The following is a 23754-nucleotide window of genomic DNA, read 5'->3' as shown; positions in this document are numbered from 1 at the left end:
CCCAAGTACTTACCACCATACCCCAAGTACTTACTACCATACCCCAAGTACTTACTTCCATACCCCAAGTACTTACTACCATACCCCAAGTACTTGGTACCATACCCCAAGTACTTACTACCATACCCCAAGTACTTACTACCATACCCCAAGTACTTGGTACCAAACCCCAAGTACTTACCACCATACCCCAAGTACTTACCACCATACCCCAAGTACTTACCACCATACCCCAAGTATTTACTACCATACCCCAAGTACTTACTACCATACCCCAAGTACTTACCACCATACCCCAAGTACTTACCACCATACCCCAAGTACTTACCACCATACCCCAAGTACTTACCACCATACCCCAAGTACTTACCACCATACCCCAAGTACTTACTACCATACCCCAAGTACTTACTACCATACCCCAAGTACTTGGTACCAAACCCCAAGTACTTACTACCATACCCCAAGTACTTACTACCATACCCCAAGTACTTTGTACCAAACCCCAAGTACTTACCACCATACCCCAAGTACTTACCACCATACCCCAAGTACTTACCACCATACCCCAAGTACTTACCATCATACCCCAAGTACTTACTACCATACCCCAAGTACTTGGTACCATACCCCAAGTACTTACTACCATACCCCAAGTACTTACTACCATACCCCAAGTACTTGGCACCAAACCCCAAGTACTTACTACCATACCCCAAGTACTTACTACCATACCCCAAGTACTTACTACCATACCCCAAGTACTTACTACCATACCCCAAGTACTTACTACCATACCCCAAGTACTTGGTACCAAACCCCAAGTACTTACTACCATACCCCAAGTACTTACTACCATACCCCAAGTACTTGGTACCAAACCCCAAGTACTTACCACCATACCCCAAGTACTTACCACCATACCCCAAGTACTTACTACCATACCCCAAGTACTTACTTCCATACCCCAAGTACTTACTACCATACCCCAAGTACTTGGTACCATACCCCAAGTACTTACTACCATACCCCAAGTACTTACTACCATACCCCAAGTACTTGGCACCAAACCCCAAGTACTTACTACCATACCCCAAGTACTTACTACCATACCCCAAGTACTTACTACCATACCCCAAGTACTTACTTCCATACCCCAAGTACTTACTACCATACCCCAAGTACTTGGTACCATACCCCAAGTACTTACTACCATACCCCAAGTACTTACTACCATACCCCAAGTACTTGGTACCAAACCCCAAGTACTTACCACCATACCCCAAGTACTTACCACCATACCCCAAGTACTTACCACCGTACCCCAAGTATTTACTACCATACCCCAAGTACTTACCACCATACCCCAAGTACTTACCACCATACCCCAAGTACTTACTACCATACCCCAAGTACTTACTACCATACCCCAAGAACTTACTACCATACCCCAAGTACTTACTTCCATACCCCAAGTACTTACTACCATACCCCAAGTACTTGGTACCATACCCCAAGTACTTACTACCATACCCCAAGTACTTACTACCATACCCCAAGTACTTGGTACCAAACCCCAAGTACTTACCACCATACCCCAAGTACTTACCACCATACCCCAAGTACTTACCACCATACCCCAAGTATTTACTACCATACCCCAAGTACTTACTACCATACCCCAAGTACTTACCACCATACCCCAAGTACTTACCACCATACCCCAAGTACTTACCACCATACCCCAAGTACTTACCACCATACCCCAAGTACTTACCACCATACCCCAAGTACTTACTACCATACCCCAAGTACTTACTACCATACCCCAAGTACTTGGTACCAAACCCCAAGTACTTACTACCATACCCCAAGTACTTACTACCATACCCCAAGTACTTGGTACCAAACCCCAAGTACTTACCACCATACCCCAAGTACTTACCACCATACCCCAAGTACTTACCACCATACCCCAAGTACTTACCATCATACCCCAAGTACTTACTACCATACCCCAAGTACTTGGTACCATACCCCAAGTACTTACTACCATACCCCAAGTACTTACTACCATACCCCAAGTACTTGGCACCAAACCCCAAGTACTTACTACCATACCCCAAGTACTTACTACCATACCCCAAGTACTTGGTACCATACCCCAAGTACTTACTACCATACCCCAAGTACTTACTACCATACCCCAAGTACTTGGTACCAAACCCCAAGTACTTACCACCATACCCCAAGTACTTACCACCATACCCCAAGTACTTACCACCATACCCCAAGTATTTACTACCATACCCCAAGTACTTACCACCATACCCCAAGTACTTACCACCATACCCCAAGTACTTACTACCATACCCCAAGTACTTACTACCATACCCCAAGTACTTACTACCATACCCCAAGTACTTACTTCCATACCCCAAGTACTTACTACCATACCCCAAGTACTTGGTACCATACCCCAAGTACTTACTACCATACCCCAAGTACTTACTACCATACCCCAAGTACTTGGTACCAAACCCCAAGTACTTACCACCATACCCCAAGTACTTACCACCATACCCCAAGTACTTACCACCATACCCCAAGTATTTACTACCATACCCCAAGTACTTACCACCATACCCCAAGTACTTACCACCATACCCCAAGTACTTACTACCATACCCCAAGTACTTACTACCATACCCCAAGAACTTACCAACATACCCAAAGTACTTACCACCATACCCCAAGTACTTACCACCATACCCCAAGTACTTACCACCATACCCCAAGTACTTACTACCATACCCCAAGTACTTACTACCATACCCCAAGTACTTGGTACCAAACCCCAAGTACTTACCACCATACCCTAAGTACTTACCACCATACCCCAAGTACTTACCACCATACCCCAAGTACTTAAATACCCCAAGTACGTCAAATGTATTGACTTTGAGTAGCAACGCTTAGAAAACTGTATATTTCATCGATTCATAAAGGTTGGTGGAAGGAGTCGACAGCATTCTTAGGCCAAACTTACTACTCAAGGGTAAAATTTATGCAAATGTATTGACTTTGAGTAGCAACGCTTAGAAAACTGTATATTTCATAGATTCATGAAGGTTGGTGGAAGGAGTCGACAGCATTCTTAGGCCAAACTTACTACTCAAGGGTAAAATTTATGCAAATGTATTGACTTTGAGTAGCAACGCTTAGAAAACTGTATATTTCATCGATTCATGAAGGTTGGTGGAAGGAGTCGACAGCATTCTTAGGCCAAACTTACTACTCAAGGGTAAAATTTATGCAAACGTATTGACTTTGAGTAGCAACGCTTAGAAAACTGTATATTTCATCGATTCATGAAGGTTGGTGGAAGGAGTCGACAGCATTCTTAGGCCAAACTTACTACTTAGGGGTAAAATTAATGCAAATGTATTAACTTTGAGTAGCAACGCTTAGAAAACTGTATATTTCATCGATTCATGAAGGTTGGTGGAAGGAGTCGACAGCATTCTTAGGCCAAACTTACTACTCAAGGGTAAAATTTATGCAAATGTATTGACTTTGAGTAGCAACTCCTAGAAAACTGTATATTTCATCGATTGATGAAGGTTGGTGGAAGGAGTCGACAGCATTCTTAGGCCAAACTTACTACTCAAGGGTTAAATTTATGCAAATGTATTGACTTTGAGTAGCAACTCCTAGAAAACTGTATATTTCATCGATTGATGAAGGTTGGTGGAAGGAGTCGACAGCATTCTTAGGCCAAACTTACTACTTAGGGGTAAAATTAATGCAAATGTATTAACTTTGAGTAGCAACGCTTAGAAAACTGTATATTTCATCGATTCATGAAGGTTGGTGGAAGGAGTCGACAGCATTCTTAGGCCAAACTTACTACTCAAGGGTAAAATTTATGCAAATGTATTGACTTTGAGTAGCAACTCCTAGAAAACTGTATATTTCATCGATTGATGAAGGTTGGTGGAAGGAGTCGACAGCATTCTTAGGCCAAACTTACTATTCAAGGGTAAAATTAATGCAAATGTATTGACTTTGAGTAGCAACGCTTAGAAAACTGTATATTTCATCGATTGATGAAGGTTGGTGGAAGGAGTCGACAGCATTCTTAGGCCAAACTTACTACTCAAGGGTAAAATTTATGCAAATGTATTGACTTTGAGTAGCAACGCTTAGAAAACTGTATATTTCATCGATTGATGAAGGTTGGTGGAAGGAGTCGACAGCATTCTTAGGCCAAACTTACTACTCAAGGGTAAAATTTATGCAAATGTATTGACTTTGAGTAGCAACGCTTAGAAAACAGTATATTTCATCGATTCATGAAGGTTGGTGGAAGGAGTCGACAGCATTCTTAGGCCAAACTTACTACTTAGGGGTAAAATTAATGCAAATGTATTAACTTTGAGTAGCAACGCTTAGAAAACTGTATATTTCATCGATTCATGAAGGTTGGTGGAAGGAGTCGACAGCATTCTTAGGCCAAACTTACTACTCAAGGGTAAAATTTATGCAAATGTATTGACTTTGAGTAGCAACTCCTAGAAAACTGTATATTTCATCGATTGATGAAGGTTTGTGAAAGAAGTCGACAGCATTCTTAGGCCAAACTTACTACTCAAGGGTAAAATTTATGCAAATGTATTGACTTTGAGTAGCAACGCTTAGAAAACTGTATATTTCATCGATTCATGAAGGTTGGTGGAAGGAGTCGACAGCATTCTTAGGCCAAACTTACTACTCAAGGGTAAAATTTATGCAAATGTATTGACTTTGAGTAGCAACTCCTAGAAAACTGTATATTTCATCGATTGATGAAGGTTGGTGGAAGGAGTCGACAGCATTCTTAGGCCAAACTTACTATTCAAGGGTAAAATTAATGCAAATGTATTGACTTTGAGTAGCAACGCTTAGAAAACTGTATATTTCATCGATTCATGAAGGTTGGTGGAAGGAGTCGACAGCATTCTTAGGCCAAACTTACTACTCAAGGGTAAAATTTATGCAAATGTATTGACTTTGAGTAGCAACTCCTAGAAAACTGTATATTTCATCGATTGATGAAGGTTGGTGGAAGGAGTCGACAGCATTCTTAGGCCAAACTTACTACTCAAGGGTAAAATTTATGCAAATGTATTGACTTTGAGTAGCAACGCTTAGAAAACAGTATATTTCATCGATTCATGAAGGTTGGTGGAAGGAGTCGACAGCATTCTTAGGCCAAACTTACTACTCAAGGGAAAAATTTATGGAAATGTATTGACTTTGACTAGCAACGCTTAGAAAACTGTATATTTCATCGATTCATAAAGGTTGGTGGAAGGAGTCGACAGCATTCTTAGGCCAAACTTACTACTCAAGGGTAAAACTTATGCAAATGTATTGACTTTGAGTAGCAACGCTTAGAAAACTGTATATTTCATCGATTCATGAAGGTTGGTGGAAGGAGTCGACAGCATTCTTAGGCCAAACTTACTACTCAAGGGTAAAATTTATGCAAATGTATTGACTTTGAGTAGCAACTCCTAGAAAACTTTATATTTCATCGATTGATGAAGGTTGGTGGAAGGAGTCGACAGCATTCTTAGGCCAAACTTACTACTCAAGGGTAAAATTAATGCAAATGTATTAACTTTGAGTATCAACGCTTAGAAAACTGTATATTTCATCGATTCATGAAGGTTGGTGGAAGGAGTCGACAGCATTCTTAGGCCAAACTTTCTACTCAAGGGTAAAATTTATGCAAATGTATTGACTTTGAGTAGCAACGCTTAGAAAACTGTATATTTCATAGATTCATGAAGGTTGGTGGAAGGAGTCGACAGCATTCTTAGGCCAAACTTACTATTCAAGGGTAAAATTAATGCAAATGTATTGACTTTGAGTAGCAACGCTTAGAAAACTGTATATTTCATCGATTCATGAAGGTTGGTGGAAGGAGTCGACAGCATTCTTAGGCCAAACTTACTACTCAAGGGTAAAATTTATGCAAATGTATTGACTTTGAGTAGCAACTCCTAGAAAACTGTATATTTCATCGATTGATGAAGGTTGGTGGAAGGAGTCGACAGCATTCTTAGGCCAAACTTACTACTCAAGGGTAAAATTTATGCAAATGTATTGACTTTGACTAGCAACGCTTAGAAAACAGTATATTTCATCGATTCATGAAGGTTGGTGGAAGGAGTCGACAGCATTCTTAGGCCAAACTTACTACTCAAGGGTAAAATTTATGCAAATGTATTGACTTTGAGTAGCAACTCCTAGAAAACTGTATATTTCATCGATTGATGAAGGTTGGTGGAAGGAGTCGACAGCATTCTTAGGCCAAACTTACTACTCAAGGGTAAAATTTATGCAAATGTATTGACTTTGAGTAGCAACGCTTAGAAAACAGTATATTTCATCGATTCATGAAGGTTGGTGGAAGGAGTCGACAGCATTCTTAGGCCAAACTTACTACTCAAGGGTAAAATTTATGCAAATGTATTGACTTTGAGTAGCAACTCCTAGAAAACTGTATATTTCATCGACTGATGAAGGTTGGTGGAAGGAGTCGACAGCATTCTTAGGCCAAACTTACTACTCAAGGGTAAAATTTATGCAAATGTATTGACTTTGAGTAGCAACTCCTAGAAAACTGTATATTTCATCGATTGATGAAGGTTGGTGGAAGGAGTCGACAGCATTCTTAGGCCAAACTTACTACTCAAGGGTAAAATTTATGCAAATGTATTGACTTTTAGTAGCAACGCTTAGAAAACTGTATATTTCATCGATTCATGAAGGTTGGTGGAAGGAGTCGACAGCATTCTTAGGCCAAACTTACTACTCAAGGGTATAATTTATGGAAATGTATTGACTTTGAGTAGCAACGCTTAGAAAACTGTATATTTCATCGATTCATGAAGGTTGGTGGAAGGAGTCGACAGCATTCTTAGGCCAAACTTACTACTCAAGGGTAAAATTTATGCAAATGTATTGACTTTGAGTAGCAACGCTTAGAAAACTGTATATTTCATCGATTCATGAAGGTTGGTGGAAGGAGTCGACAGCATTCTTAGGCCAAACTTACTACTCAAGGGTAAAATTTATGCAAATGTATTGACTTTGAGTAGCATCTCCTAGAAAACTGTATATTTTATCGATTGATGAAGTTTGGTGGAAGGAGTCGACAGCATTCTTAGGCCAAACTTACTACTTAGGGGTAAAATTAATGCAAATGTATTAACTTTGAGTAGCAACGCTTAGAAAACTGTATATTTCATCGATTGATGAAGGTTGGTGGAAGGAGTCGACAGCATTCTTAGGCCAAACTTACTACTCAAGGGTAAAATTTATGCAAATGTATTGACTTTGAGTAGCAACTCCTAGAAAACTGTACATTTCATCGATTCATGAAGGTTGGTGGAAGGAGTCGACAGCATTCTTAGGCCAAACTTACTATTCAAGGGTAAAATTAATGCAAATGTATTGACTTTGAGTAGCAACGCTTAGAAAACTGTATATTTCATCGATTCATGAAGGTTGGTGGAAGGAGTCGACAGCATTCTTAGGCCAAACTTACTACTCAAGGGTAAAATTTATGCAAACGTATTGACTTTGAGTAGCAACGCTTAGAAAACTGTATATTTCATCGATTCATGAAGGTTGGTGGAAGGAGTCGACAGCATTCTTAGGCCAAACTTACTATTCAAGGGTAAAATTTATGCAAATGTATTGACTTTGAGTAGCAACGCTTAGAAAACTGTATATTTCATTGATTCATGAAGGTTGGTGGAAGGAGTCGACAGCATTCTTAGGCCAAACTTACTACTCAAGGGTAAAATTTATGCAAATGTATTGACTTTTAGTAGCAACGCTTAGAAAACTGTATATTTCATCGATTGATGAAGGTTGGTGGAAGGAGTCGACAGCATTCTTAGGCCAAACTTACTACTCAAGGGTAAAATTAATGTAAATGTATTGTCTTTGAGTAGCAACGCTTAGAAAACTGTATATTTCATAGATTCATGAAGGTTTGTGGAAGAAGTCGACAGCTTTCTTAGGCCAAACTTACTACTCAATTCTACAGTTTTCTAAGAGTTGCCACTCAAAGTCAATACATTTGCATAAATTTTACCCCTAAGTAGTAAGTTTGGCCTAAGAATGCTCTCGACTTCTTCCAACAACCACCATGAATCGATCAAATGTACAGTTTTCTAAGCGTTGCTACTCAAAGTCAATACATCTGCACCAGTTTTATCCCCAAGTAGTAAGTTTGGCCTAAGAATGCTCTCGACTTCTTCCACCAACCTTCATGAATCGATCAAATATTCAGTTTTCTAAGCGTTGCTACTGAAAGTGAATACATTTGCATTAATTTTACCCCTAAGTAGTAAGTTTGGCTTAAGAATTCTCTCGACTTCTTCCACCAACCTTCATGAATCGATCTAATATACAGTTTTCATTCTCTTGTATTTAGATGTTTAGTGGTTCAACGTTTAAAAATGTTGAGTTTGTTGAAGTAGAACACCTACTGCCACGATTTTTCACGCACGGTAGGTACCGTGCCGTACCGTAGGTAGGTACCTACCAGTTATTAAAACGTTCCTAACTTATTAACAATAAAAACCCTACTCTTGCCTTACCTTAATTGTTATTCCTTCGGATGAAGTACCTAGGTAGGTACCCTAGAACATGTCACGTCACGTAGGTATGCAACATCGCGTTTCCTCCGCGGTAGGTAGGTATCACACGCACTCACAAACACAACACCTTGCTCTTTAATAAACATCAACAATCTTCCATACTTTTGCGCAGTAAATGGTCTATGATCTATCATCATAGTCGACACTACTCATTTACAGAATAAAACAAACACAAAACACTTACAAACACGAAAAAAATATCCTCGAAAAACATCACGCGATTCGGGTCAAGCTTAGTATTCGACTGAGCGGAAGCGCGCGGCGGCGTTAGCGCAAAGCATCAAAGGCGCCGACGACGCGCCGGCCGCGGCCGAGTCGAGCCGACGACTAGAGAGAGAGAAGTATGTTTATGGTGCAAGTGACAGAGAAAGAAATAGTATCTGTTCGTAATGCCTACTTTATTGGCGCGCGTTGCCCTTGATCCGTGCGGCTATTCACGTCCGAGTATTCATCAAGACAGATCAAACAAGCCCTAACTCGGAGGTCTTGCGTCCCAGGATCCTTTAATTATGTCTTAGAACCTTTTGGCCTATGTGGTCCAGTGGTTGAGCGATGGGCTCATGATGCGGAGGGTCCGGGTTCGTATTCCGGTGGGGACATATCACAAAAATCTGTCTATAAGGCCGTTGGTTAGGACGTTACAGGCTGATCACCTGATTGGCCGAAAGTGAAATGATCCGTGCTTCGGAAGGCACGTTAAGCCGTTGCTCCCGTCTACTAGGTACTTATGTAAGTACGTAGCCGTTACATGAATATTGTACACAGGACAGGATAGGTTTAATTAGTTCTTTACTGATGATTTAACAATGAGATTTAAAACCACGAATAACTTAGTACTTAGTACCTCGGTACCAACAACATGTAACAAGAAAAATAAGATCACTCCTCTCTGACAATTTTTTTCTTTGAACATGCCGACATTGCCTACGCGGCGGAGTTGCCGAACTATCGATAAGTAGATTTATCAATTGTTGAACTTGAAAATTGTCTAAACTATCGAAAGTAGTGATAGTACATTTAGATCAATACTAGCGATAGTACCGATAGGTCTTGTTTTGTAACAATAATGGGTATTGATCTAAAAGATCTATCGATAGGTACCTACTATTGGTTTTTTTTTTAACTAGGTATCGATAGAATATCGATAGGCAACACTCTGGCGGAGTGTCCGCCCAATTCTAGATCTAGACGCGATCTCGCTCGATTTTTGTGTAGCGAGGTTTTGCGTAGGTACTTACATACTAAGTTGGTGGATGGTTGACGTAGTAGGTAACTAATTACCTAATCTGTGGTGGTTGTGTTAGTTGGTTGTTAGTTATTCTAATGACAACAAAGAATACAATTATTTACTCTTTCAACTGTTTTAGGTAGATAATGGCCCCGATTCCTGCAGACACCGCCTAATTTTATTTTAAGTTATATCCGTCATCTTCATATCCGTCGAAAAGGAAAGGGACGGATGATTCACAGCTCTTAATTTTAGGAAGAATGAGTAAATGAATGAATAACCCGGGCGAATCAAAAGGTACCTCGCTGGTATGCAATCCGTTTGACGTGCTGTCTACTTAACTGTGACGGGTTATTGACGGATGTAAAATTTTTAGACGGTTGGTTTAGATTTGTGCTTAAAATTGACGTGTGTTCCATTAATTTTATGCTTGTCGATTACCCGTCCCTTTCCTTTTCGCCGGATAAGAAAATGACAGATATAACTTAAAATAAAATTAGATGGTATTTACAGGAATTAGCACCAATGGCCCCGATTCCTATGAGTAAATGAATGAATAACCCGGCCGAATCAAAAAGGTATCTCGCTGGTATGCAAACCGTTTGACGTGCGCTGGCAACTTAATTCTGTCGGTTGTTTTAGATTTCTGTTTAAAATTGACGTGTATTCCATAAATTTTATGCCTGTTGATTATCCGTCCATTTAAGAATAAGAATAAAATAAATGTATAATTTACGATAGACAGAAAGAAATAGGATCGGTTCGTAGTGCCTACTTTGTAGGCTGCCCCCACATTGGGCGTTGGCCGAGCGTACGCGTTTCCTGAGCGTGCTGCCGGCGTCGGCGCGGCGCGGACGTCGCGTCAGCGCACCGTCTGCGGGGCGCGGGCTTCGCGTTGTCCAGCGCCGCACAAGCGCTGCGTGAACGCCGCGCAGACGCCGCGCTTACGTCGCGTTCCACGGGCGTTCGGCCGCCCGTGCCCCCCGCACACATTCCCCCCCGCGCCCGCTAGCATCTCAGTCAGTCAGTCAGTCGCCCGTGGAACGCGACGTAAGCGCGGCGTCTGCGCGGCGTTCACGCAGCGCTTGTGCGGCGCTGGACAACGCGAAGCCCGCGCCCCACAGACGGCGCGCTGACGCGACGCCCGCGCCGCGCCGACGCCGGCAGCACGCTCAGGAAACGCGTACGCTCGGCCAACGCCCAATGTGGGGGCAGCCGTAGGCCGCGCCGCCGCCGGCGTGCGGCGCGGGGCGTGCGGAGCGGGGCGCGCGGTGCGTGTGGCCGTTGACCCGTTCGAGCAGGTGATTACGGATAAGCGCAAAATTGTGTGTGCGTCAAGCTAGCGGCCTCAAAAAAAAAATGGGCACGAAAAAATAATTTGACCATACCAAAAAATAGTACTCTTATTGAAAAAAATAGTAGCTGTTGTAAAAAAATTGGTACCATCACGGTTCTGGATTTATAGCCATGTTTTATTGCACTTGCTAGTTTGACGGTGAGCGAAATTTGGCGAGAGTTAACGACAAGGTCTTTCGCTTTGATTTAAACGCCAAAAAATAGTACCGAAATAGTACTCACCCCCTGCAAAATACCGAAAGTAGTACTTCAACGGTTCCAAAGTTATAAAGGCAGTTCTTTGATCCCGCTAGCTTGACGTTTTGAAAATACCTATTATCTGGGGAACGCTTGCATACTTCAGTATGTAACTAATGTCAATAAACTCGTATGAAATAGTACTTCCTACCATCATAATTTTGATCCGATTCTCTTTGTAGAAATGTTAAAAAATCATCATAACCTATGCCATACATTTGTTGTTGATACAGTCACGTAGACAATTACATAACCTCACAATTTATTCGTAAGTATTGCCATTTTGGAGGTCTACCCTACCATTTCTTTGCACTTCAGAGTGCTGCTATTACAAAAAATTCCTATTGCATACACCCATATGCACTAATTTTAATAGAAAATGGCTGCATGTGTCTAGTTCTTATAGAAAGAAAGAAAGAAAATATTTATTTCCATATTGGACGCCACATTTACAAACTTACATTACAGAAATAAAAAAAAAATAGAAAGAAAAAACAAAGACAAAAAGACAAATAATACAGACATTAAATACACAATGGAGGCGCCCAAAATAAAAAAAGGATCTCCCTCAGCATAATGCCGTGACACGTGCTTAGCACGGGCCGCGGCGCTGGTATTATGGGAGACCTATCGAACGTGAGCCACGGACACACCAAACCGAAAACAATCTGTGATTTTAATACATCATAATACATTTTTAATCTGCTGTTTTATTTTATAATTTATACCTTCACGTTGAATTTGTTACGGATCGAAGTGTTTGTTAATAAACAATTTGCAGTATTTGTAGAATAACTCAAAGAGTTTCAACAATGATATTACTTTCATCTGACAACCCTGGCACTTCACCAATTTTTACCCAAAATTGGGGAAAAATACTAAAATCTGACAACATTCTTGACCATGTGTAATAATTTTGTTCGCGACTGTACTTGTCTTGATAAATGTATGACATAGGTTATAATAACTTTTTGACATATTTCTACAAAGAGAATCAGGTCCAAATTACGCACACCAATTTTGTTGTCTCCATTACATTGAAAATTTTCGATAATTTGTCATTATTGTTTTTTTTATTGAAATTTGGGTTCTATGCAGCTAAAAACACAATATGGAATTGAAAATACAAACATTAAAAACAAAACTAAAAATTTCATGAATTTTGCGACGGAAAATTCCAGTAGATATTAACTCAGAATCATGGTCTGAATCATCCCTCTCAGTATTCGTTACGATGTCACTAACATCCTGTATACGTAGCGTACTTATGCATATTATGACGATTACAACTTTACTATAAAACTTACCACTTTGGTGATAATCACGTAAAACCCATTTTTATTTCCGAAATGATTCGGAACTTTTAAATGTTGTTTTTAATATTCTTTAAACTTTTTCTAGGATTTCCAGCTGGGTGGTAATTTGTGTACTTCACTCTGATTATTTGGTCTAATTTGGCCGGACTACGTTGAAATATAAACACTGATAGACTTAAATAAGTTTTATTGAAAGAAAATTGTTTTACAAATTTTATAATTAATTACACACGTCTCGCTCAGTCACGCTTCAGATAACTCACGTTTTAACCTAAAATAATCGGAGAGCATCGTGCCTGCGAGCCAGGTCTACGGCTTCCACAGCTTGAGCAGGCCGTCCTCGCTGTAGGTGGCCAGCAGGTTCTGGTGCGGATGGTGCGTCATGCCGATGACCGCCTTCTCGTGCACCTGCAACACACGGTCGTCAGCCGCGCCCTGCCCGGCCCCTAGGCGGCGCGCGGCGCGGTACTCACGTTGAGTGTGCGCTCCAGCTTGCCGGTGTTGGCGCAGAAGGCGTAGAGCACGAGGTCCTCGCCGGCGCAGTACACGAGGCGGCCGCGCGGGGACAGCGCCGCAGCCGCCAGGGCGCCGCCCTCCGCCTCGCGCCGCCCCGAGCTGAAGGAGCGCACGATGTGGCCCGCCGTGTTCATGATGACCACGGTGCTGGTGCGGTTGCACACGACGAAGTGGTCGGGGTTGTTGGGCGTGAGCAGCAGCGAGTGCACGGGCGGGTCGGCGCCGCCCGCGGCCGCGGCGGGCCGCAGCACGGCGCTGCACTCGCCCGAGCGCACGGCCCACACGCGGACGGACCCGTCCGACGAGGCCGACAGCACGGCGTGCCCGTCCGGCGTGAACACGGCCTCGTTCACGAACGACGTGTGCCCGCGGAACTCCTTCAGCAGCTTGCCGGACCTGAGCCCGTGGATCCTGCACACAGACGGGGCCGTGAGACGCTGCGGTCGCGGCGGCGCCGCCGCGCCCCGCATACGCACCTGATGGTCTTGTCGAAGGAGGCGGACAGCAGCTGCGTGCCGTCGCGCGTGAACTGCAGGCAGGTGACGCCCTTGCTGTGGGCGCGGTCCAGCCGGCGCTGCACGGCGCCCGACGACACCTTCCACACCTGCAACACGAGGCGGCTAGAGCGTGCGTGCGCGCAGCGCGCATGCGCATGGGCGCGGCTCACCTTGACCTTGCCGTCGTTGGAGCCGGCGGCCAGCGTGTCCGAGTCCCGGGCGAAGGCCAGCGCCAGCACGGCCTCGTCCATGCTCATGTACTCGTCGTGCGCCTGGTAGCGCAGGTCCTTGCGGATCTTGCCCGTTGTGAAGTTCCACACCTCCACGAGCCCGTCCACCGAGCCCGTCACCAGGTACTGACCGTCCGGCGAGAACCTGCACAGACGGCATGCCTCGTCACATTATGTCACCTCCCCTGGATATATTAAGTATGAGGTCAGACGCGAACCTGGCGCACTCCACATGCGATTTCTGTCCGAACTTGATTATCTTGGAGAGCACGGTGGGGCAGGTGTCGTCGTGCTCGTCGCGCATGGCTGCCTTGCCGCGGAACAGGTCGATGGTGGTGCCGGGCGGCAGCAGCCCCTGGTGCTGCTGCCACTTGAGCGCCTGGCCGAGCAGCGCCAGCAGGCGGCTGCTGGGCACCACGGACACCTCGCCCGCCAGCGCCGCGGCCACGGCCGCCCGGCGCCGCTCCTTGCCGCCGCCGCCGCCGTAGGCCTCGCGCGGGTCGAAGTAGGAGCGCGCCAGCAGCGCGTCCAGGTGCATGTAGCGGTCGGGCTCCAGCGCCTTCATGAGCAGGCAGGGCGGCGCCTGGCGCAGCAGCGCGCGCGCCGCGCCCAGCTCGCGCAGCTCCACCAGCTCCAGCACCACCTGCTCGTACAGCTCCATCAGCTTGCGGTCGGGCAGCTTGAGCGAGGCGGCCGCCTTCAACACGGCGTCCCAGTGGCCCGCGTTGATGTCGGCGCAGAACCCGTCCACGCTGTCCACCGTGTTCAGCGAGACGCCCGTCTCCTCCTGGCAGACATGCTCGTTACACTCGGCAGGCCTAGCACGCGAAGCGCCACTTGTCAAATCTGACAGACGAGTTAAGGTTCCTCGTTCACGCACCGACTTGCTCGCGACTTGAATATGATACATTTGTCACACAAATGACGTTAAAAGCTATCTATTTCATCACTCTTTATGAAAATAGGTAACTGTTTGTTTTTTTCTTGGCTCTACTATAAGCCATGTACAATAATAAGATATTTCCTTTGGAGTGCGACGTCTTGAAATAATCGCGATGTCCCGACAGTCGCGTGTACCAAGGACCTTATTTTATCTCGCGCCGCGTCGCGCTTACATAGCGTGCTAGGCCTGCTGATACACATTCAGCAAGCAAGTATTGCGGCTTGTGCAACCAATCAACATAACAATATATCATCTAAAATTGGCGTTCTATTCCTTGTACTATTTGTCAAAAAATTACAATTCTCTTCTTATACATCAAAAGGTCACCGGGGAAATGTTTTTGAATACTTTAGTTATACTTTCCATTGATTGAATCAACCAACTAGTTAGTACCAATAACTTAATATCACTTTTAATTTTTCATCATGTAAAGATAATTTATAGATTTGGCTTTTTTTTAAATTGAGAGCATAGCTATGGTAGAGAACAGGCTCTTGTCGGGACCCACTTGCAGCGTCTGCAATGTCTTGGTCAGGTTGGACTCCTTCAAATACTGCTGGATGAGCCGGATCACACTGCAACACACAATACCCATTAGTATTTGGTGCATCTCTATTTTTTTATTTATTTTTTTTCTTGGTAATAAACAAATGAAAATATTTAATATATTTTTATTTGTATGTATGTATTTAAGTTTTTAAAAGTATAAATAATATATTTATTTATATATATTTTTTATGTATATTATATTTATGTATATATAAATAAATAAACAACAATCCACTCTCTAGCTAGACATTTTTATAATAACAATTTATTCACCAGAAATGTGGTCAAATTACTATTATCAGAAAAGATAATCGATCCAAACCACTTAATATTTTATTATTTATTATTTACACGGGAGTGTACTTGTCTGTTTTTGTGCAATAAAGAGTTAATGATTGATTGATGATTCATGGGTATTAATGTAGCGAAATAGCTGCTTAACGATAATTAGTACATGCACTCATTAGAGCTACACATGGCCCACAGTGACAGCTACCATGTTCATCATCTCCCAGCATTAGCCCGTTGTTCACAGGATATGCTAACCTAACCTGAAGATTTAACAGGTCCAATTTTTTACAGAATTAATTGCCTGTCTGACCTTCCAATCTGCAAGGGAAAACCACCTCAATACAGGTTAGGTTAGGGTGAATGTGGCTTTCCTCATGATGTTATCCTTCACCACTGAGCTCGTGATAATCATTTATGGTCCGAACATTAATTCGAAAACAAATTCAAAAATTATTAGTTAAAGCCTGTACTGGATTCGAACCTGCGACCTCAAAGTAAGAGGCAGCGTTCTACCAACTGGACTACCACGGCTCTAACAACTACCATGTTATCAACATCATATTAAGTAGAAAAGCTTGTTAACAATATTGTCGCCAAAGCTAAATAAATTAAAAAAAAAATTAACAATATTGTTAACATTATAACCTATAAACTGTTTGCTTTGTTTTGTTATAATTCGCCGTCACTACATGGTATGCAAATGTAGCGTTTGATCAAACATGTAATTAGTACAAGTGTGGCTAAATGTAACAATCTTACAAACTGAGCATTCTCGTATAAAGTGTTAAAATAACTTAAAATCTGAACTTACTCTGCGGACTCAATTTCAATAGACATATTCGATTATGTATTATGTCAACGTAAAACTATTAAGAATATTACACTACAGCATTAAACATTTATTGTTTTCAGTGTAATTGATTGAATAGTTCCTCAAATACACAATTTCGAGTAGAAATCACAACATTTTTGGTCTGATAGTGAAATGTCAATTTGACATTTATTTTTGTTTATTCGTCCCATGATATATACCTATGGAATCAATATGGAATAGGCTAAGATCAGGCTTTTCGGCGGGAAACGAGAACGGGACAGTTACTTTCTTCATTGAGTGATCTAAATAATTAATACGAAGTGGTGTTTTGTGGTTAATGATCGCATTAAGTTAGTCGGAAGACATTCGCGAGTGTTATTATATTGGAGTATTCAATGAACAAAGTGTATCTGCCTATTTTCGCTTCGTGCCGGGAAGCCGCTTCATAACTCAAAAGTTTATGCGGACTTTTGAGTTAATTCGTTTGGGGTTCGGAGTAGGAGTCTACTCCGAGGGTGGGGGTTTAGGTTTCATCATCATCACCTTTCATCATTTCATTAATCATCAAGAAAAAAAAATACGTCAGACATGGCTGTATGGGCATAGTTCCCTTTGCCTTACCCTACGGGGAAAACCAAAACAAAAAAAGGCTAAGATCAAAGACCTTGCTAAGATCATCAGACCATGCTGCCTAGAGGACCTTTTTTTTGTTTATGGTTTATCCCACAAAGATTTTTTCCGGATATTTTGTCCGTACAAAACTTGCCATACGGGTGAGGCTAAGATTTGGGCTAAGATCATAAGACCATGCTGCCTATTAAATTAAACCATAATATAAATACCAAAGACCTTGTACAGAAGGTCTTTGATAAATACAAATTAAGCAAAAACCCACGACGGTAAAAATCTCATCGAAAAAGAATAAAATAACTCAAAACCCCCGACTTAACCCAATTATTATGTAACGAAATATTATAATAGCGCCAAAAACTAAGCATACTTGGTAAACCAAATATACTAGGTCTTTGCTCGGTTATGTATTATGGTAAAATTATTATCGCTACATTTAAGTATATCTTCGAGAAACAGACACGTTAGGAAAAAACTGTAAACATCCATATTCATTGTTTAGGTACTTAATAAGTGTATCTATTACCGATTTCTCGAGATATAATATCAACACTTTTTTAGAAAGTATTTTTAAGTCTATTAAAATATTTCGTCATAAGACTTATCAAACACAACCCCGTTATTGAAAACCGCATCAAAATCGGATCATTAGTTTAGAAGATAGGTGGGAATATTACTTTTGCACAAACAAACATCTCTCACCCTAAACGCATATACCTGCTCCGTTCTGACGTGGGTAAAAACTGGTAAAAACGATGTTTTGTAAAAAAAATATTAATAAAGTGATAAGAGTTTAAATTTGTGAGGGACAACAAAGTGTTCAAAATTACTTTATGTCATGTGGTTGGCCCGACCTCAAGCAAGTCTTTCGTTCAAGTTCATTTAAAATAGATTGAGAAAAGAATCATAAAAATGTTGCAGAGTAGAAATGTAGACCCTATTATATTACTCTTTGGTGTAGACCTTACGGTGTAAGAAACCTTATTAAGTAATGATGCTTGTTGTTTTATCATTGGATGGCATATAAGTTAAATGGACTTTTACCAGCTCTTGTTTCCAGCTACAAGGCCCGTGTCGCTCTATGGGCGTGTCCATACTTCGTTGGATGGAATGGCGGAGCTTTTTTTATTGAAATAGCTACCTATCTGATGACTTGTAGTAATAAGTGTATTAACTACTTAATATTCTGCTACGCTACGATTAATAGTGAATGAAAAATCGATGACTTACATAAAGGCGCACTTACAAATATTATGTAGTAGGTACTAATAATTTTAAAATATTGCAGTGGAACAGCGGCGTGGTGGAGTAAGCTCCGTAGTACCCCCTCCGGTCGATAGAGATCGATCGACTATAGGCCGTTTGGGTTATGAAATAATTAGAATAACAGGTATGGTATACATTTTTAATGTTTATTTCATTAGCTGTGTAAAAAATATCAGATATTTACAAGTTATGGAACGCAGTGGCCGATGCCGCGAGCCGGACGTGTCTCGCGACATCTCCACGAGAGGGTCTCGTCTTTCTGCATTATACAGTAGACATTTCAGGTTACGTTCCCCAAAAAAAAATATTGATGGCGCCGCACAGCGTCGGTTTCGTTTAACTTTCCAGTTGGATAACAGATATAGCTTTGTTTTCGGTATAAAAGCACATTTTCCACCCGTCATTACTGCGATCAAAATAAAGAGAAACAATATAGGTAGCTACATAATGATACACCGCGTCAGTCGGCGTCGCGGGGCGGCAGCGGCGGCGGCACGCGGCGCGCGGCCGCCAGGTAGGGGTGCAGCAGCGCGGCGCGCGGCGCCAGGCGCTGGCTGGGCTCGTAGCGCAGCATGAGGTCGAAGAGCGCGGCGGCGTGCGGCTGCGCGCGCGCGGCGGGCGGCAGCAGCGCGCGCGGCGCCCGCGCCGGCCAGGCGGGGAAGGCGGCGCGGAAGTCGGGCAGCAGGCGCGCGCCCGGCCACGCGCCCGCCGCGCCCGGCGTGCCCAGCGCGCGGAACACGCGGAACAGCTGGTCGATCTCGCTGTCGCCCGGGAACAGCGTGCGCCCGCTCGCCTGCAGCCACGACCACCGACGGAGAACACGTCATATTCCAACTCTAAATGCTGTTATTCTGCTATTTTAGGACCGTGTAATTGACACTACCTCCCGGCTAGGCCTGCCGTTCCTCCTAAGCGGTTCGCGGCCCCTTAGACTGAAGCTTACCGAGTTGAGGTGAGAGGGTGAGGAATAAGTTAGCTCGGCGCCCATTGCGGTTACGAATCGGGGCAGGTGGGGCGGAGAGTCATCGTTATTGGAAACATTTTATCTTGTGATTAGTATAAGCTCACCATCTCCGCGTAGATGCAGGCGAGACTCCAGACGTCGACGGCGGTCGAGTAGAACTTGGCGCCGAGCAGGATCTCGGGCGCGCGGTACCACAGCGTGACGACCTCGTGCGTGTAGGCGCGCACGGGGATGGAGAAGGCGCGCGCGAGCCCGAAGTCCGCCAGCTTGATGCGGCCCTCGGCGTCCACGAGCAGGTTCTGCGGCTTGAGGTCGCGGTGCAGCACGCGCTGCGAGTGGCAGTACGCGATGCCCTCCACCAGCTGCCGCAGGTAGCTCTGCAAGCACACGAGCGTCATCACGGGACCACCCACCGCCGCCACCACCCGACGGGGCGACCCCCGGCCCGCCCCGCGACCTACCTTCACGAGATCGGGCGGTAACGGCCCCTTAGTGATGTCCATGAGCCGCTTGAGATCCATGTGCAGGAACTCAAAGAGAAGGAACAGCTTCTTCTCGTAGAGAATCACCTCGTAGAGGCGCACGACGGCGGGGTGGCGCAGCGCGCGCAGCACCGAGATCTCGCGCAGCGCCGTCGACGGCACGCCCTCCGGCTCACTGTAACGCGTCGGCGCCGTCAGTGCACCACTTACTTTGTTAAGGTCACATTAACATCGTGGTTAAATCAAATCGAGTTTGGTGCTAAGTTATAGTTCAAAAGTATTGAGTCTTTGACGTTGTAGTAGATTGAGTCCCACACGCACAATAGAAATTAAATAATAAAAACAATAAATAAGTAGGTAGGGTTAACAATAAATTATAAATATCCCACTACTGCAGAGGCCACCCCCATCCGCAGGAATGAACAAGATATAATAATATTCTAGACAATTACAGTCACGAGCATAAAATATGCATACATTTTGGTACCATGTCAAATTAACTAAAAAAAAAACGGAAGTTTTTCACAAATGTCTTCTATTCATGCTTACATAGGTCTCCACTTAATTTGAACCCGGTCGGATAACTCTAACACTTTAAAATTTGTACTTGAAGTGCTCGGCCTTTACAACTACAAAAATTTGGTCCTTTTCAAGGTACCACTGTCGTTTATTACTTCGAAATCGTAATTATGCTTTGGCATTATGAGGTTAAGATGATTATGATTATAAGCTGTAAAGTTTGCAATAAATTATAAACAAGCCAAACCTCTTGATACTCATAAAAACATAGAAATCGTCATATATTATGTAAGTAAAATACTACCTACTAGGGTTATCGTTTTTGGTTAGGTCAGGTACAAGTAACTTCTGTAAAAAAAGTGGTCCTAAAAATAAAAACAGGGTAGGTATTAACAATGTGGTATGTACCTATGTACCTACATTATATGTTAACATAATTATGTAGATATTTATACCTACTTAAAAGTTTTTAATCTGCCCAACACTTTGTCAAACTTAGAATTCATTTTCATATTAGCAACTGTTGTACAAAACCATATACATATAGACTAAATTATAATTAAATTGGTCAGTCAATTAAAACTTTAAGTCTTCTTCTTCGCGAGTCGATGGCGATCGATACTAAATTTTATTTCCTTGCATTATAATTACTATATAAATTGTAAATAATATGTGCTCTGTGTCCTACCAGTCCTCACAACGTATCGGTAAAAAAATCAGTAATGATCGGAAGTGAAGCAATATGTGATACAAGTGCACATGCAAGCGTCGTGCTCAAATTCATTGTATGAGCAGATAACTAAATCCCGCCCCAAGTTTTGAGAGTAATTATTACGTAGCTTAGGACATAAATTAACACTGAAATTTGCAATAAATTACATACAAAACAACAATAGCCATGATATAATTGTCACTGTCACCTTTTCGCGCCAAAAACTTACTTTTCAAGTTTAATTTTCTTCAAGGCATATTGTTTTCCTGTTTGCTTATGTCGTGCTTTATAAACTACTCCATATGTCCCTTCACCAATTTTTTCATCTCTTGAATAATTTTCCATGGAACAGATTTTTCACAGAAATATCCAATCCAATGTGAACGTTAACTCCTCACTTTCGGCTTCTGTCACAAGCTTTTTTTTATATATTATTTTAGAAATGTTTTAGAAAGAACAAGCAACTGACTTTAGCACATACAGCCACATCACGTCGTCCGTCTGTCAAAGTTCGAATAAAGACCTAGTACCTAATCAAAGACCACTTGATCCTTGGTACCAAGTAATACTACGTAACGGGCACCTGCATGCAAAAGCGAGAATAGAGAGTAATATTGTTCGAAGTTTTTGGAGATAATCTGAGACAGAGTTCTGTCTGCTCTCTATTACTTATTTTATTTACATTTCACGCCATTACAGTGCAAAAGCGCCATTGCCCTTTGAAACTTTCATAATAATAAAATCAGAATCAGACTTTATTAAGTCTTATTTGTCCAGAGCCGGACTGATGAGTCACCGTTTGGTCCGGTTAACTCCGGTTCGTTTCGTCAGTCAGCAAGCAAGATCCGAAATCCGAGTCATTTAGGGATACCAGCTGCACACTAGTAATGTTCTTTTTTTCCATTGGAGATTATGGAGTCCCGGACTTTTGGAAGGTGTGTGTCATGCAGTGTGCATGCATGGTGCACATTTATCGACATTATTATCGGCTAAATATTTCATGTTAGTCCAAGATCTATACTTGGTCTTTGTAGAAACAACATGGTGTATTGTGCCGTTCCTAGGAATGTTCCCGTCAGTAAAAAGGCGCAAAACTTATGTAAAATAAGCTTTATTACCAATAACTAGAGTACAAGTCTTTGAAAAAGAAAGATATCTAGAGATATATAGAGATAGGTTAGATATAGTCTTAATGGTCATATACAGTGCGGTGGTCTTCCGGAATGTTCCTCCCTGTCTGTTCCCCGGAATAAAATTGGTAGGTTATTTTACACGCCCTTTTGCAGAACAAATTTGGGCCGACAGTCTCCAACTGTGAGGATGCTTAAGGAGTATAATAATATTAATGCTGGAATTGATGTGGATATATTTCATGACAAGTTACACAGTTTCAGGTCTAAAATTATTCGGCACTTTTTGAGTTAACACGTTGACGTGCGGTACCGGCTGGCTATAACCGTTAATTTGGACTCACAAAATAGCACGGTACGGTCACTTCCGCAAATAGTTGTAGTTCTTATAATCATTGCTACGGTCACTGCAGCCCAGTTTCGATACAATAATCACTTAGGCCACGTCCACTTCTTTTTTACACACAGACCCTTTTGTTGCTACTGTCACAATTGAGTAAAATATTTTAAGTTTCTTTGAGCCATAACTCACACATATGCAGTCTACTCACACATCCACACTACGGTTATGACAGTAATAGGTGATGCAATTTTGTTCGCCATAATTCGGCTGAAGCTGTACTGAATCTTAGATTGGAGAGATGAGTTTCTCAACAGTCTAAATACTGCACTGCGGTTAAAGCCGTACTTTGATTCACCTGGATCCTATATTATGTTTTTAGATGTACTGATCCTAAGTAAATATTTTTTCTATATTACCCTCATCAGTACGGTATATGCAGATTACTGTCATATATGTTACTATCGTTATGTAGTGTTTTGATTTCTCATAAAAACAGTACGGGATCGATAATTGCTACTGCTAATTTCCGAAAAAGTACCGCGCGCCAACGTGTTAATATTTTAAGTCTACCACCAAAGTTTATTTGTATGTTTTGATTTAGTTTAGTTTAATTAAATTTAATTACCTTTCTGCTACTGTTGAATTTGTAAATTAGTTTATTGATTGCAAGTGCTATGTTCACCGTTATTGGGTCGTGTACTAGGTTCAAGATAAATTATGAAATTCTGATTACTAAATAAAGACACATCTAAAACTAACGAAAAACATTTTCTTTTTTCTATTAAACTTATTTATGAATTTTAATCAAGAAAAACGTAATAATAAGTCCGACATTTTGTCACGTTTTTCTATGACGTCACAGAGTGCTTTTTCATACAAATTCCATAGTAATTTCGTGTTTTGACGTTTAGTAAAAAGTAACTGATTTGACTAGTTGGAAACTAGCCTATTGTTACACATATCAGTCAGGATAGTATATTACCTAGGTAAGTTGTGGAAAAAGCTCAA

The 23754-nt window shown here is 42.2% G+C and overlaps 2 protein-coding genes and 1 long non-coding RNA gene across 3 annotated transcripts; all 3 read right to left on the bottom strand.

Moving 5' to 3' along the window:
• Window positions 1-13032: 13032 nt before the first annotated feature.
• LOC126370452 (WD40 repeat-containing protein SMU1) lies at window positions 13033-16906 on the bottom strand. The gene is made up of 7 exons (XM_050015288.1): window positions 16698-16906; window positions 15555-15621; window positions 14322-14890; window positions 14044-14248; window positions 13853-13980; window positions 13334-13787; window positions 13033-13268 (listed from the first exon to the last, which is right to left on the bottom strand). Exons 1-7 carry the CDS (start codon window positions 16721-16723, stop codon window positions 13170-13172), a joined length of 1548 nt encoding a protein of 515 aa, XP_049871245.1. The 5' UTR covers window positions 16724-16906; the 3' UTR covers window positions 13033-13169.
• A 1815-nt stretch (window positions 16907-18721) lies between these two features.
• Window positions 18722-21677, bottom strand: LOC126370453 (cyclin-dependent kinase 2-like). Its single transcript, XM_050015290.1, has 4 exons — window positions 21503-21677; window positions 20022-20217; window positions 19665-19937; window positions 18722-19389 (listed from the first exon to the last, which is right to left on the bottom strand). The coding sequence occupies exons 1-4, from the start codon at window positions 21616-21618 to the stop codon at window positions 19057-19059; spliced, it is 918 nt and encodes a 305-aa protein (XP_049871247.1). The 5' UTR covers window positions 21619-21677; the 3' UTR covers window positions 18722-19056.
• LOC126370454 (uncharacterized) lies at window positions 20246-21243 on the bottom strand. Its single transcript, XR_007566875.1, has 3 exons — window positions 21021-21243; window positions 20870-20926; window positions 20246-20772 (listed from the first exon to the last, which is right to left on the bottom strand). It is a non-coding gene; the product is annotated as an uncharacterized LOC126370454 (long non-coding RNA).
• Window positions 21678-23754: the final 2077 nt, after the last annotated feature.

This window comes from Pectinophora gossypiella, chromosome 10 (assembly GCF_024362695.1).
Source record: "Pectinophora gossypiella chromosome 10, ilPecGoss1.1, whole genome shotgun sequence".
In the NCBI taxonomy this organism is placed as follows: domain Eukaryota; kingdom Metazoa; phylum Arthropoda; class Insecta; order Lepidoptera; family Gelechiidae; genus Pectinophora; species Pectinophora gossypiella.
This window is presented reverse-complemented; position numbering and strand designations above follow the sequence as displayed.

Coding starts and splice junctions, on each gene's coding strand:
- LOC126370452 (XM_050015288.1), bottom strand. CDS start 16,723: ATGTCTATTGAAATTGAGTCCGCAGA. Junction 14,891..15,554: donor AGACATTGCAGACGCTGCAA/GTGGGTCCCGAC, acceptor CATGTCTGCCAG/GAGGAGACGGGCGTCTCGCT. Junction 13,981..14,043: donor CCAACGACGGCAAGGTCAAG/GTGAGCCGCGCC, acceptor CTCGTGTTGCAG/GTGTGGAAGGTGTCGTCGGG.
- LOC126370453 (XM_050015290.1), bottom strand. CDS start 21,618: ATGGAAAATTATTCAAGAGATGAAAAAATTGGTGAAGGGACATATGGA. Junction 20,218..21,502: donor AAGAAAATTAAACTTGAAAA/GTAAGTTTTTGG, acceptor GACGCGTTACAG/TGAGCCGGAGGGCGTGCCGT. Junction 19,390..19,664: donor CCTGCATCTACGCGGAGATG/GTGAGCTTATAC, acceptor TCGTGGCTGCAG/GCGAGCGGGCGCACGCTGTT.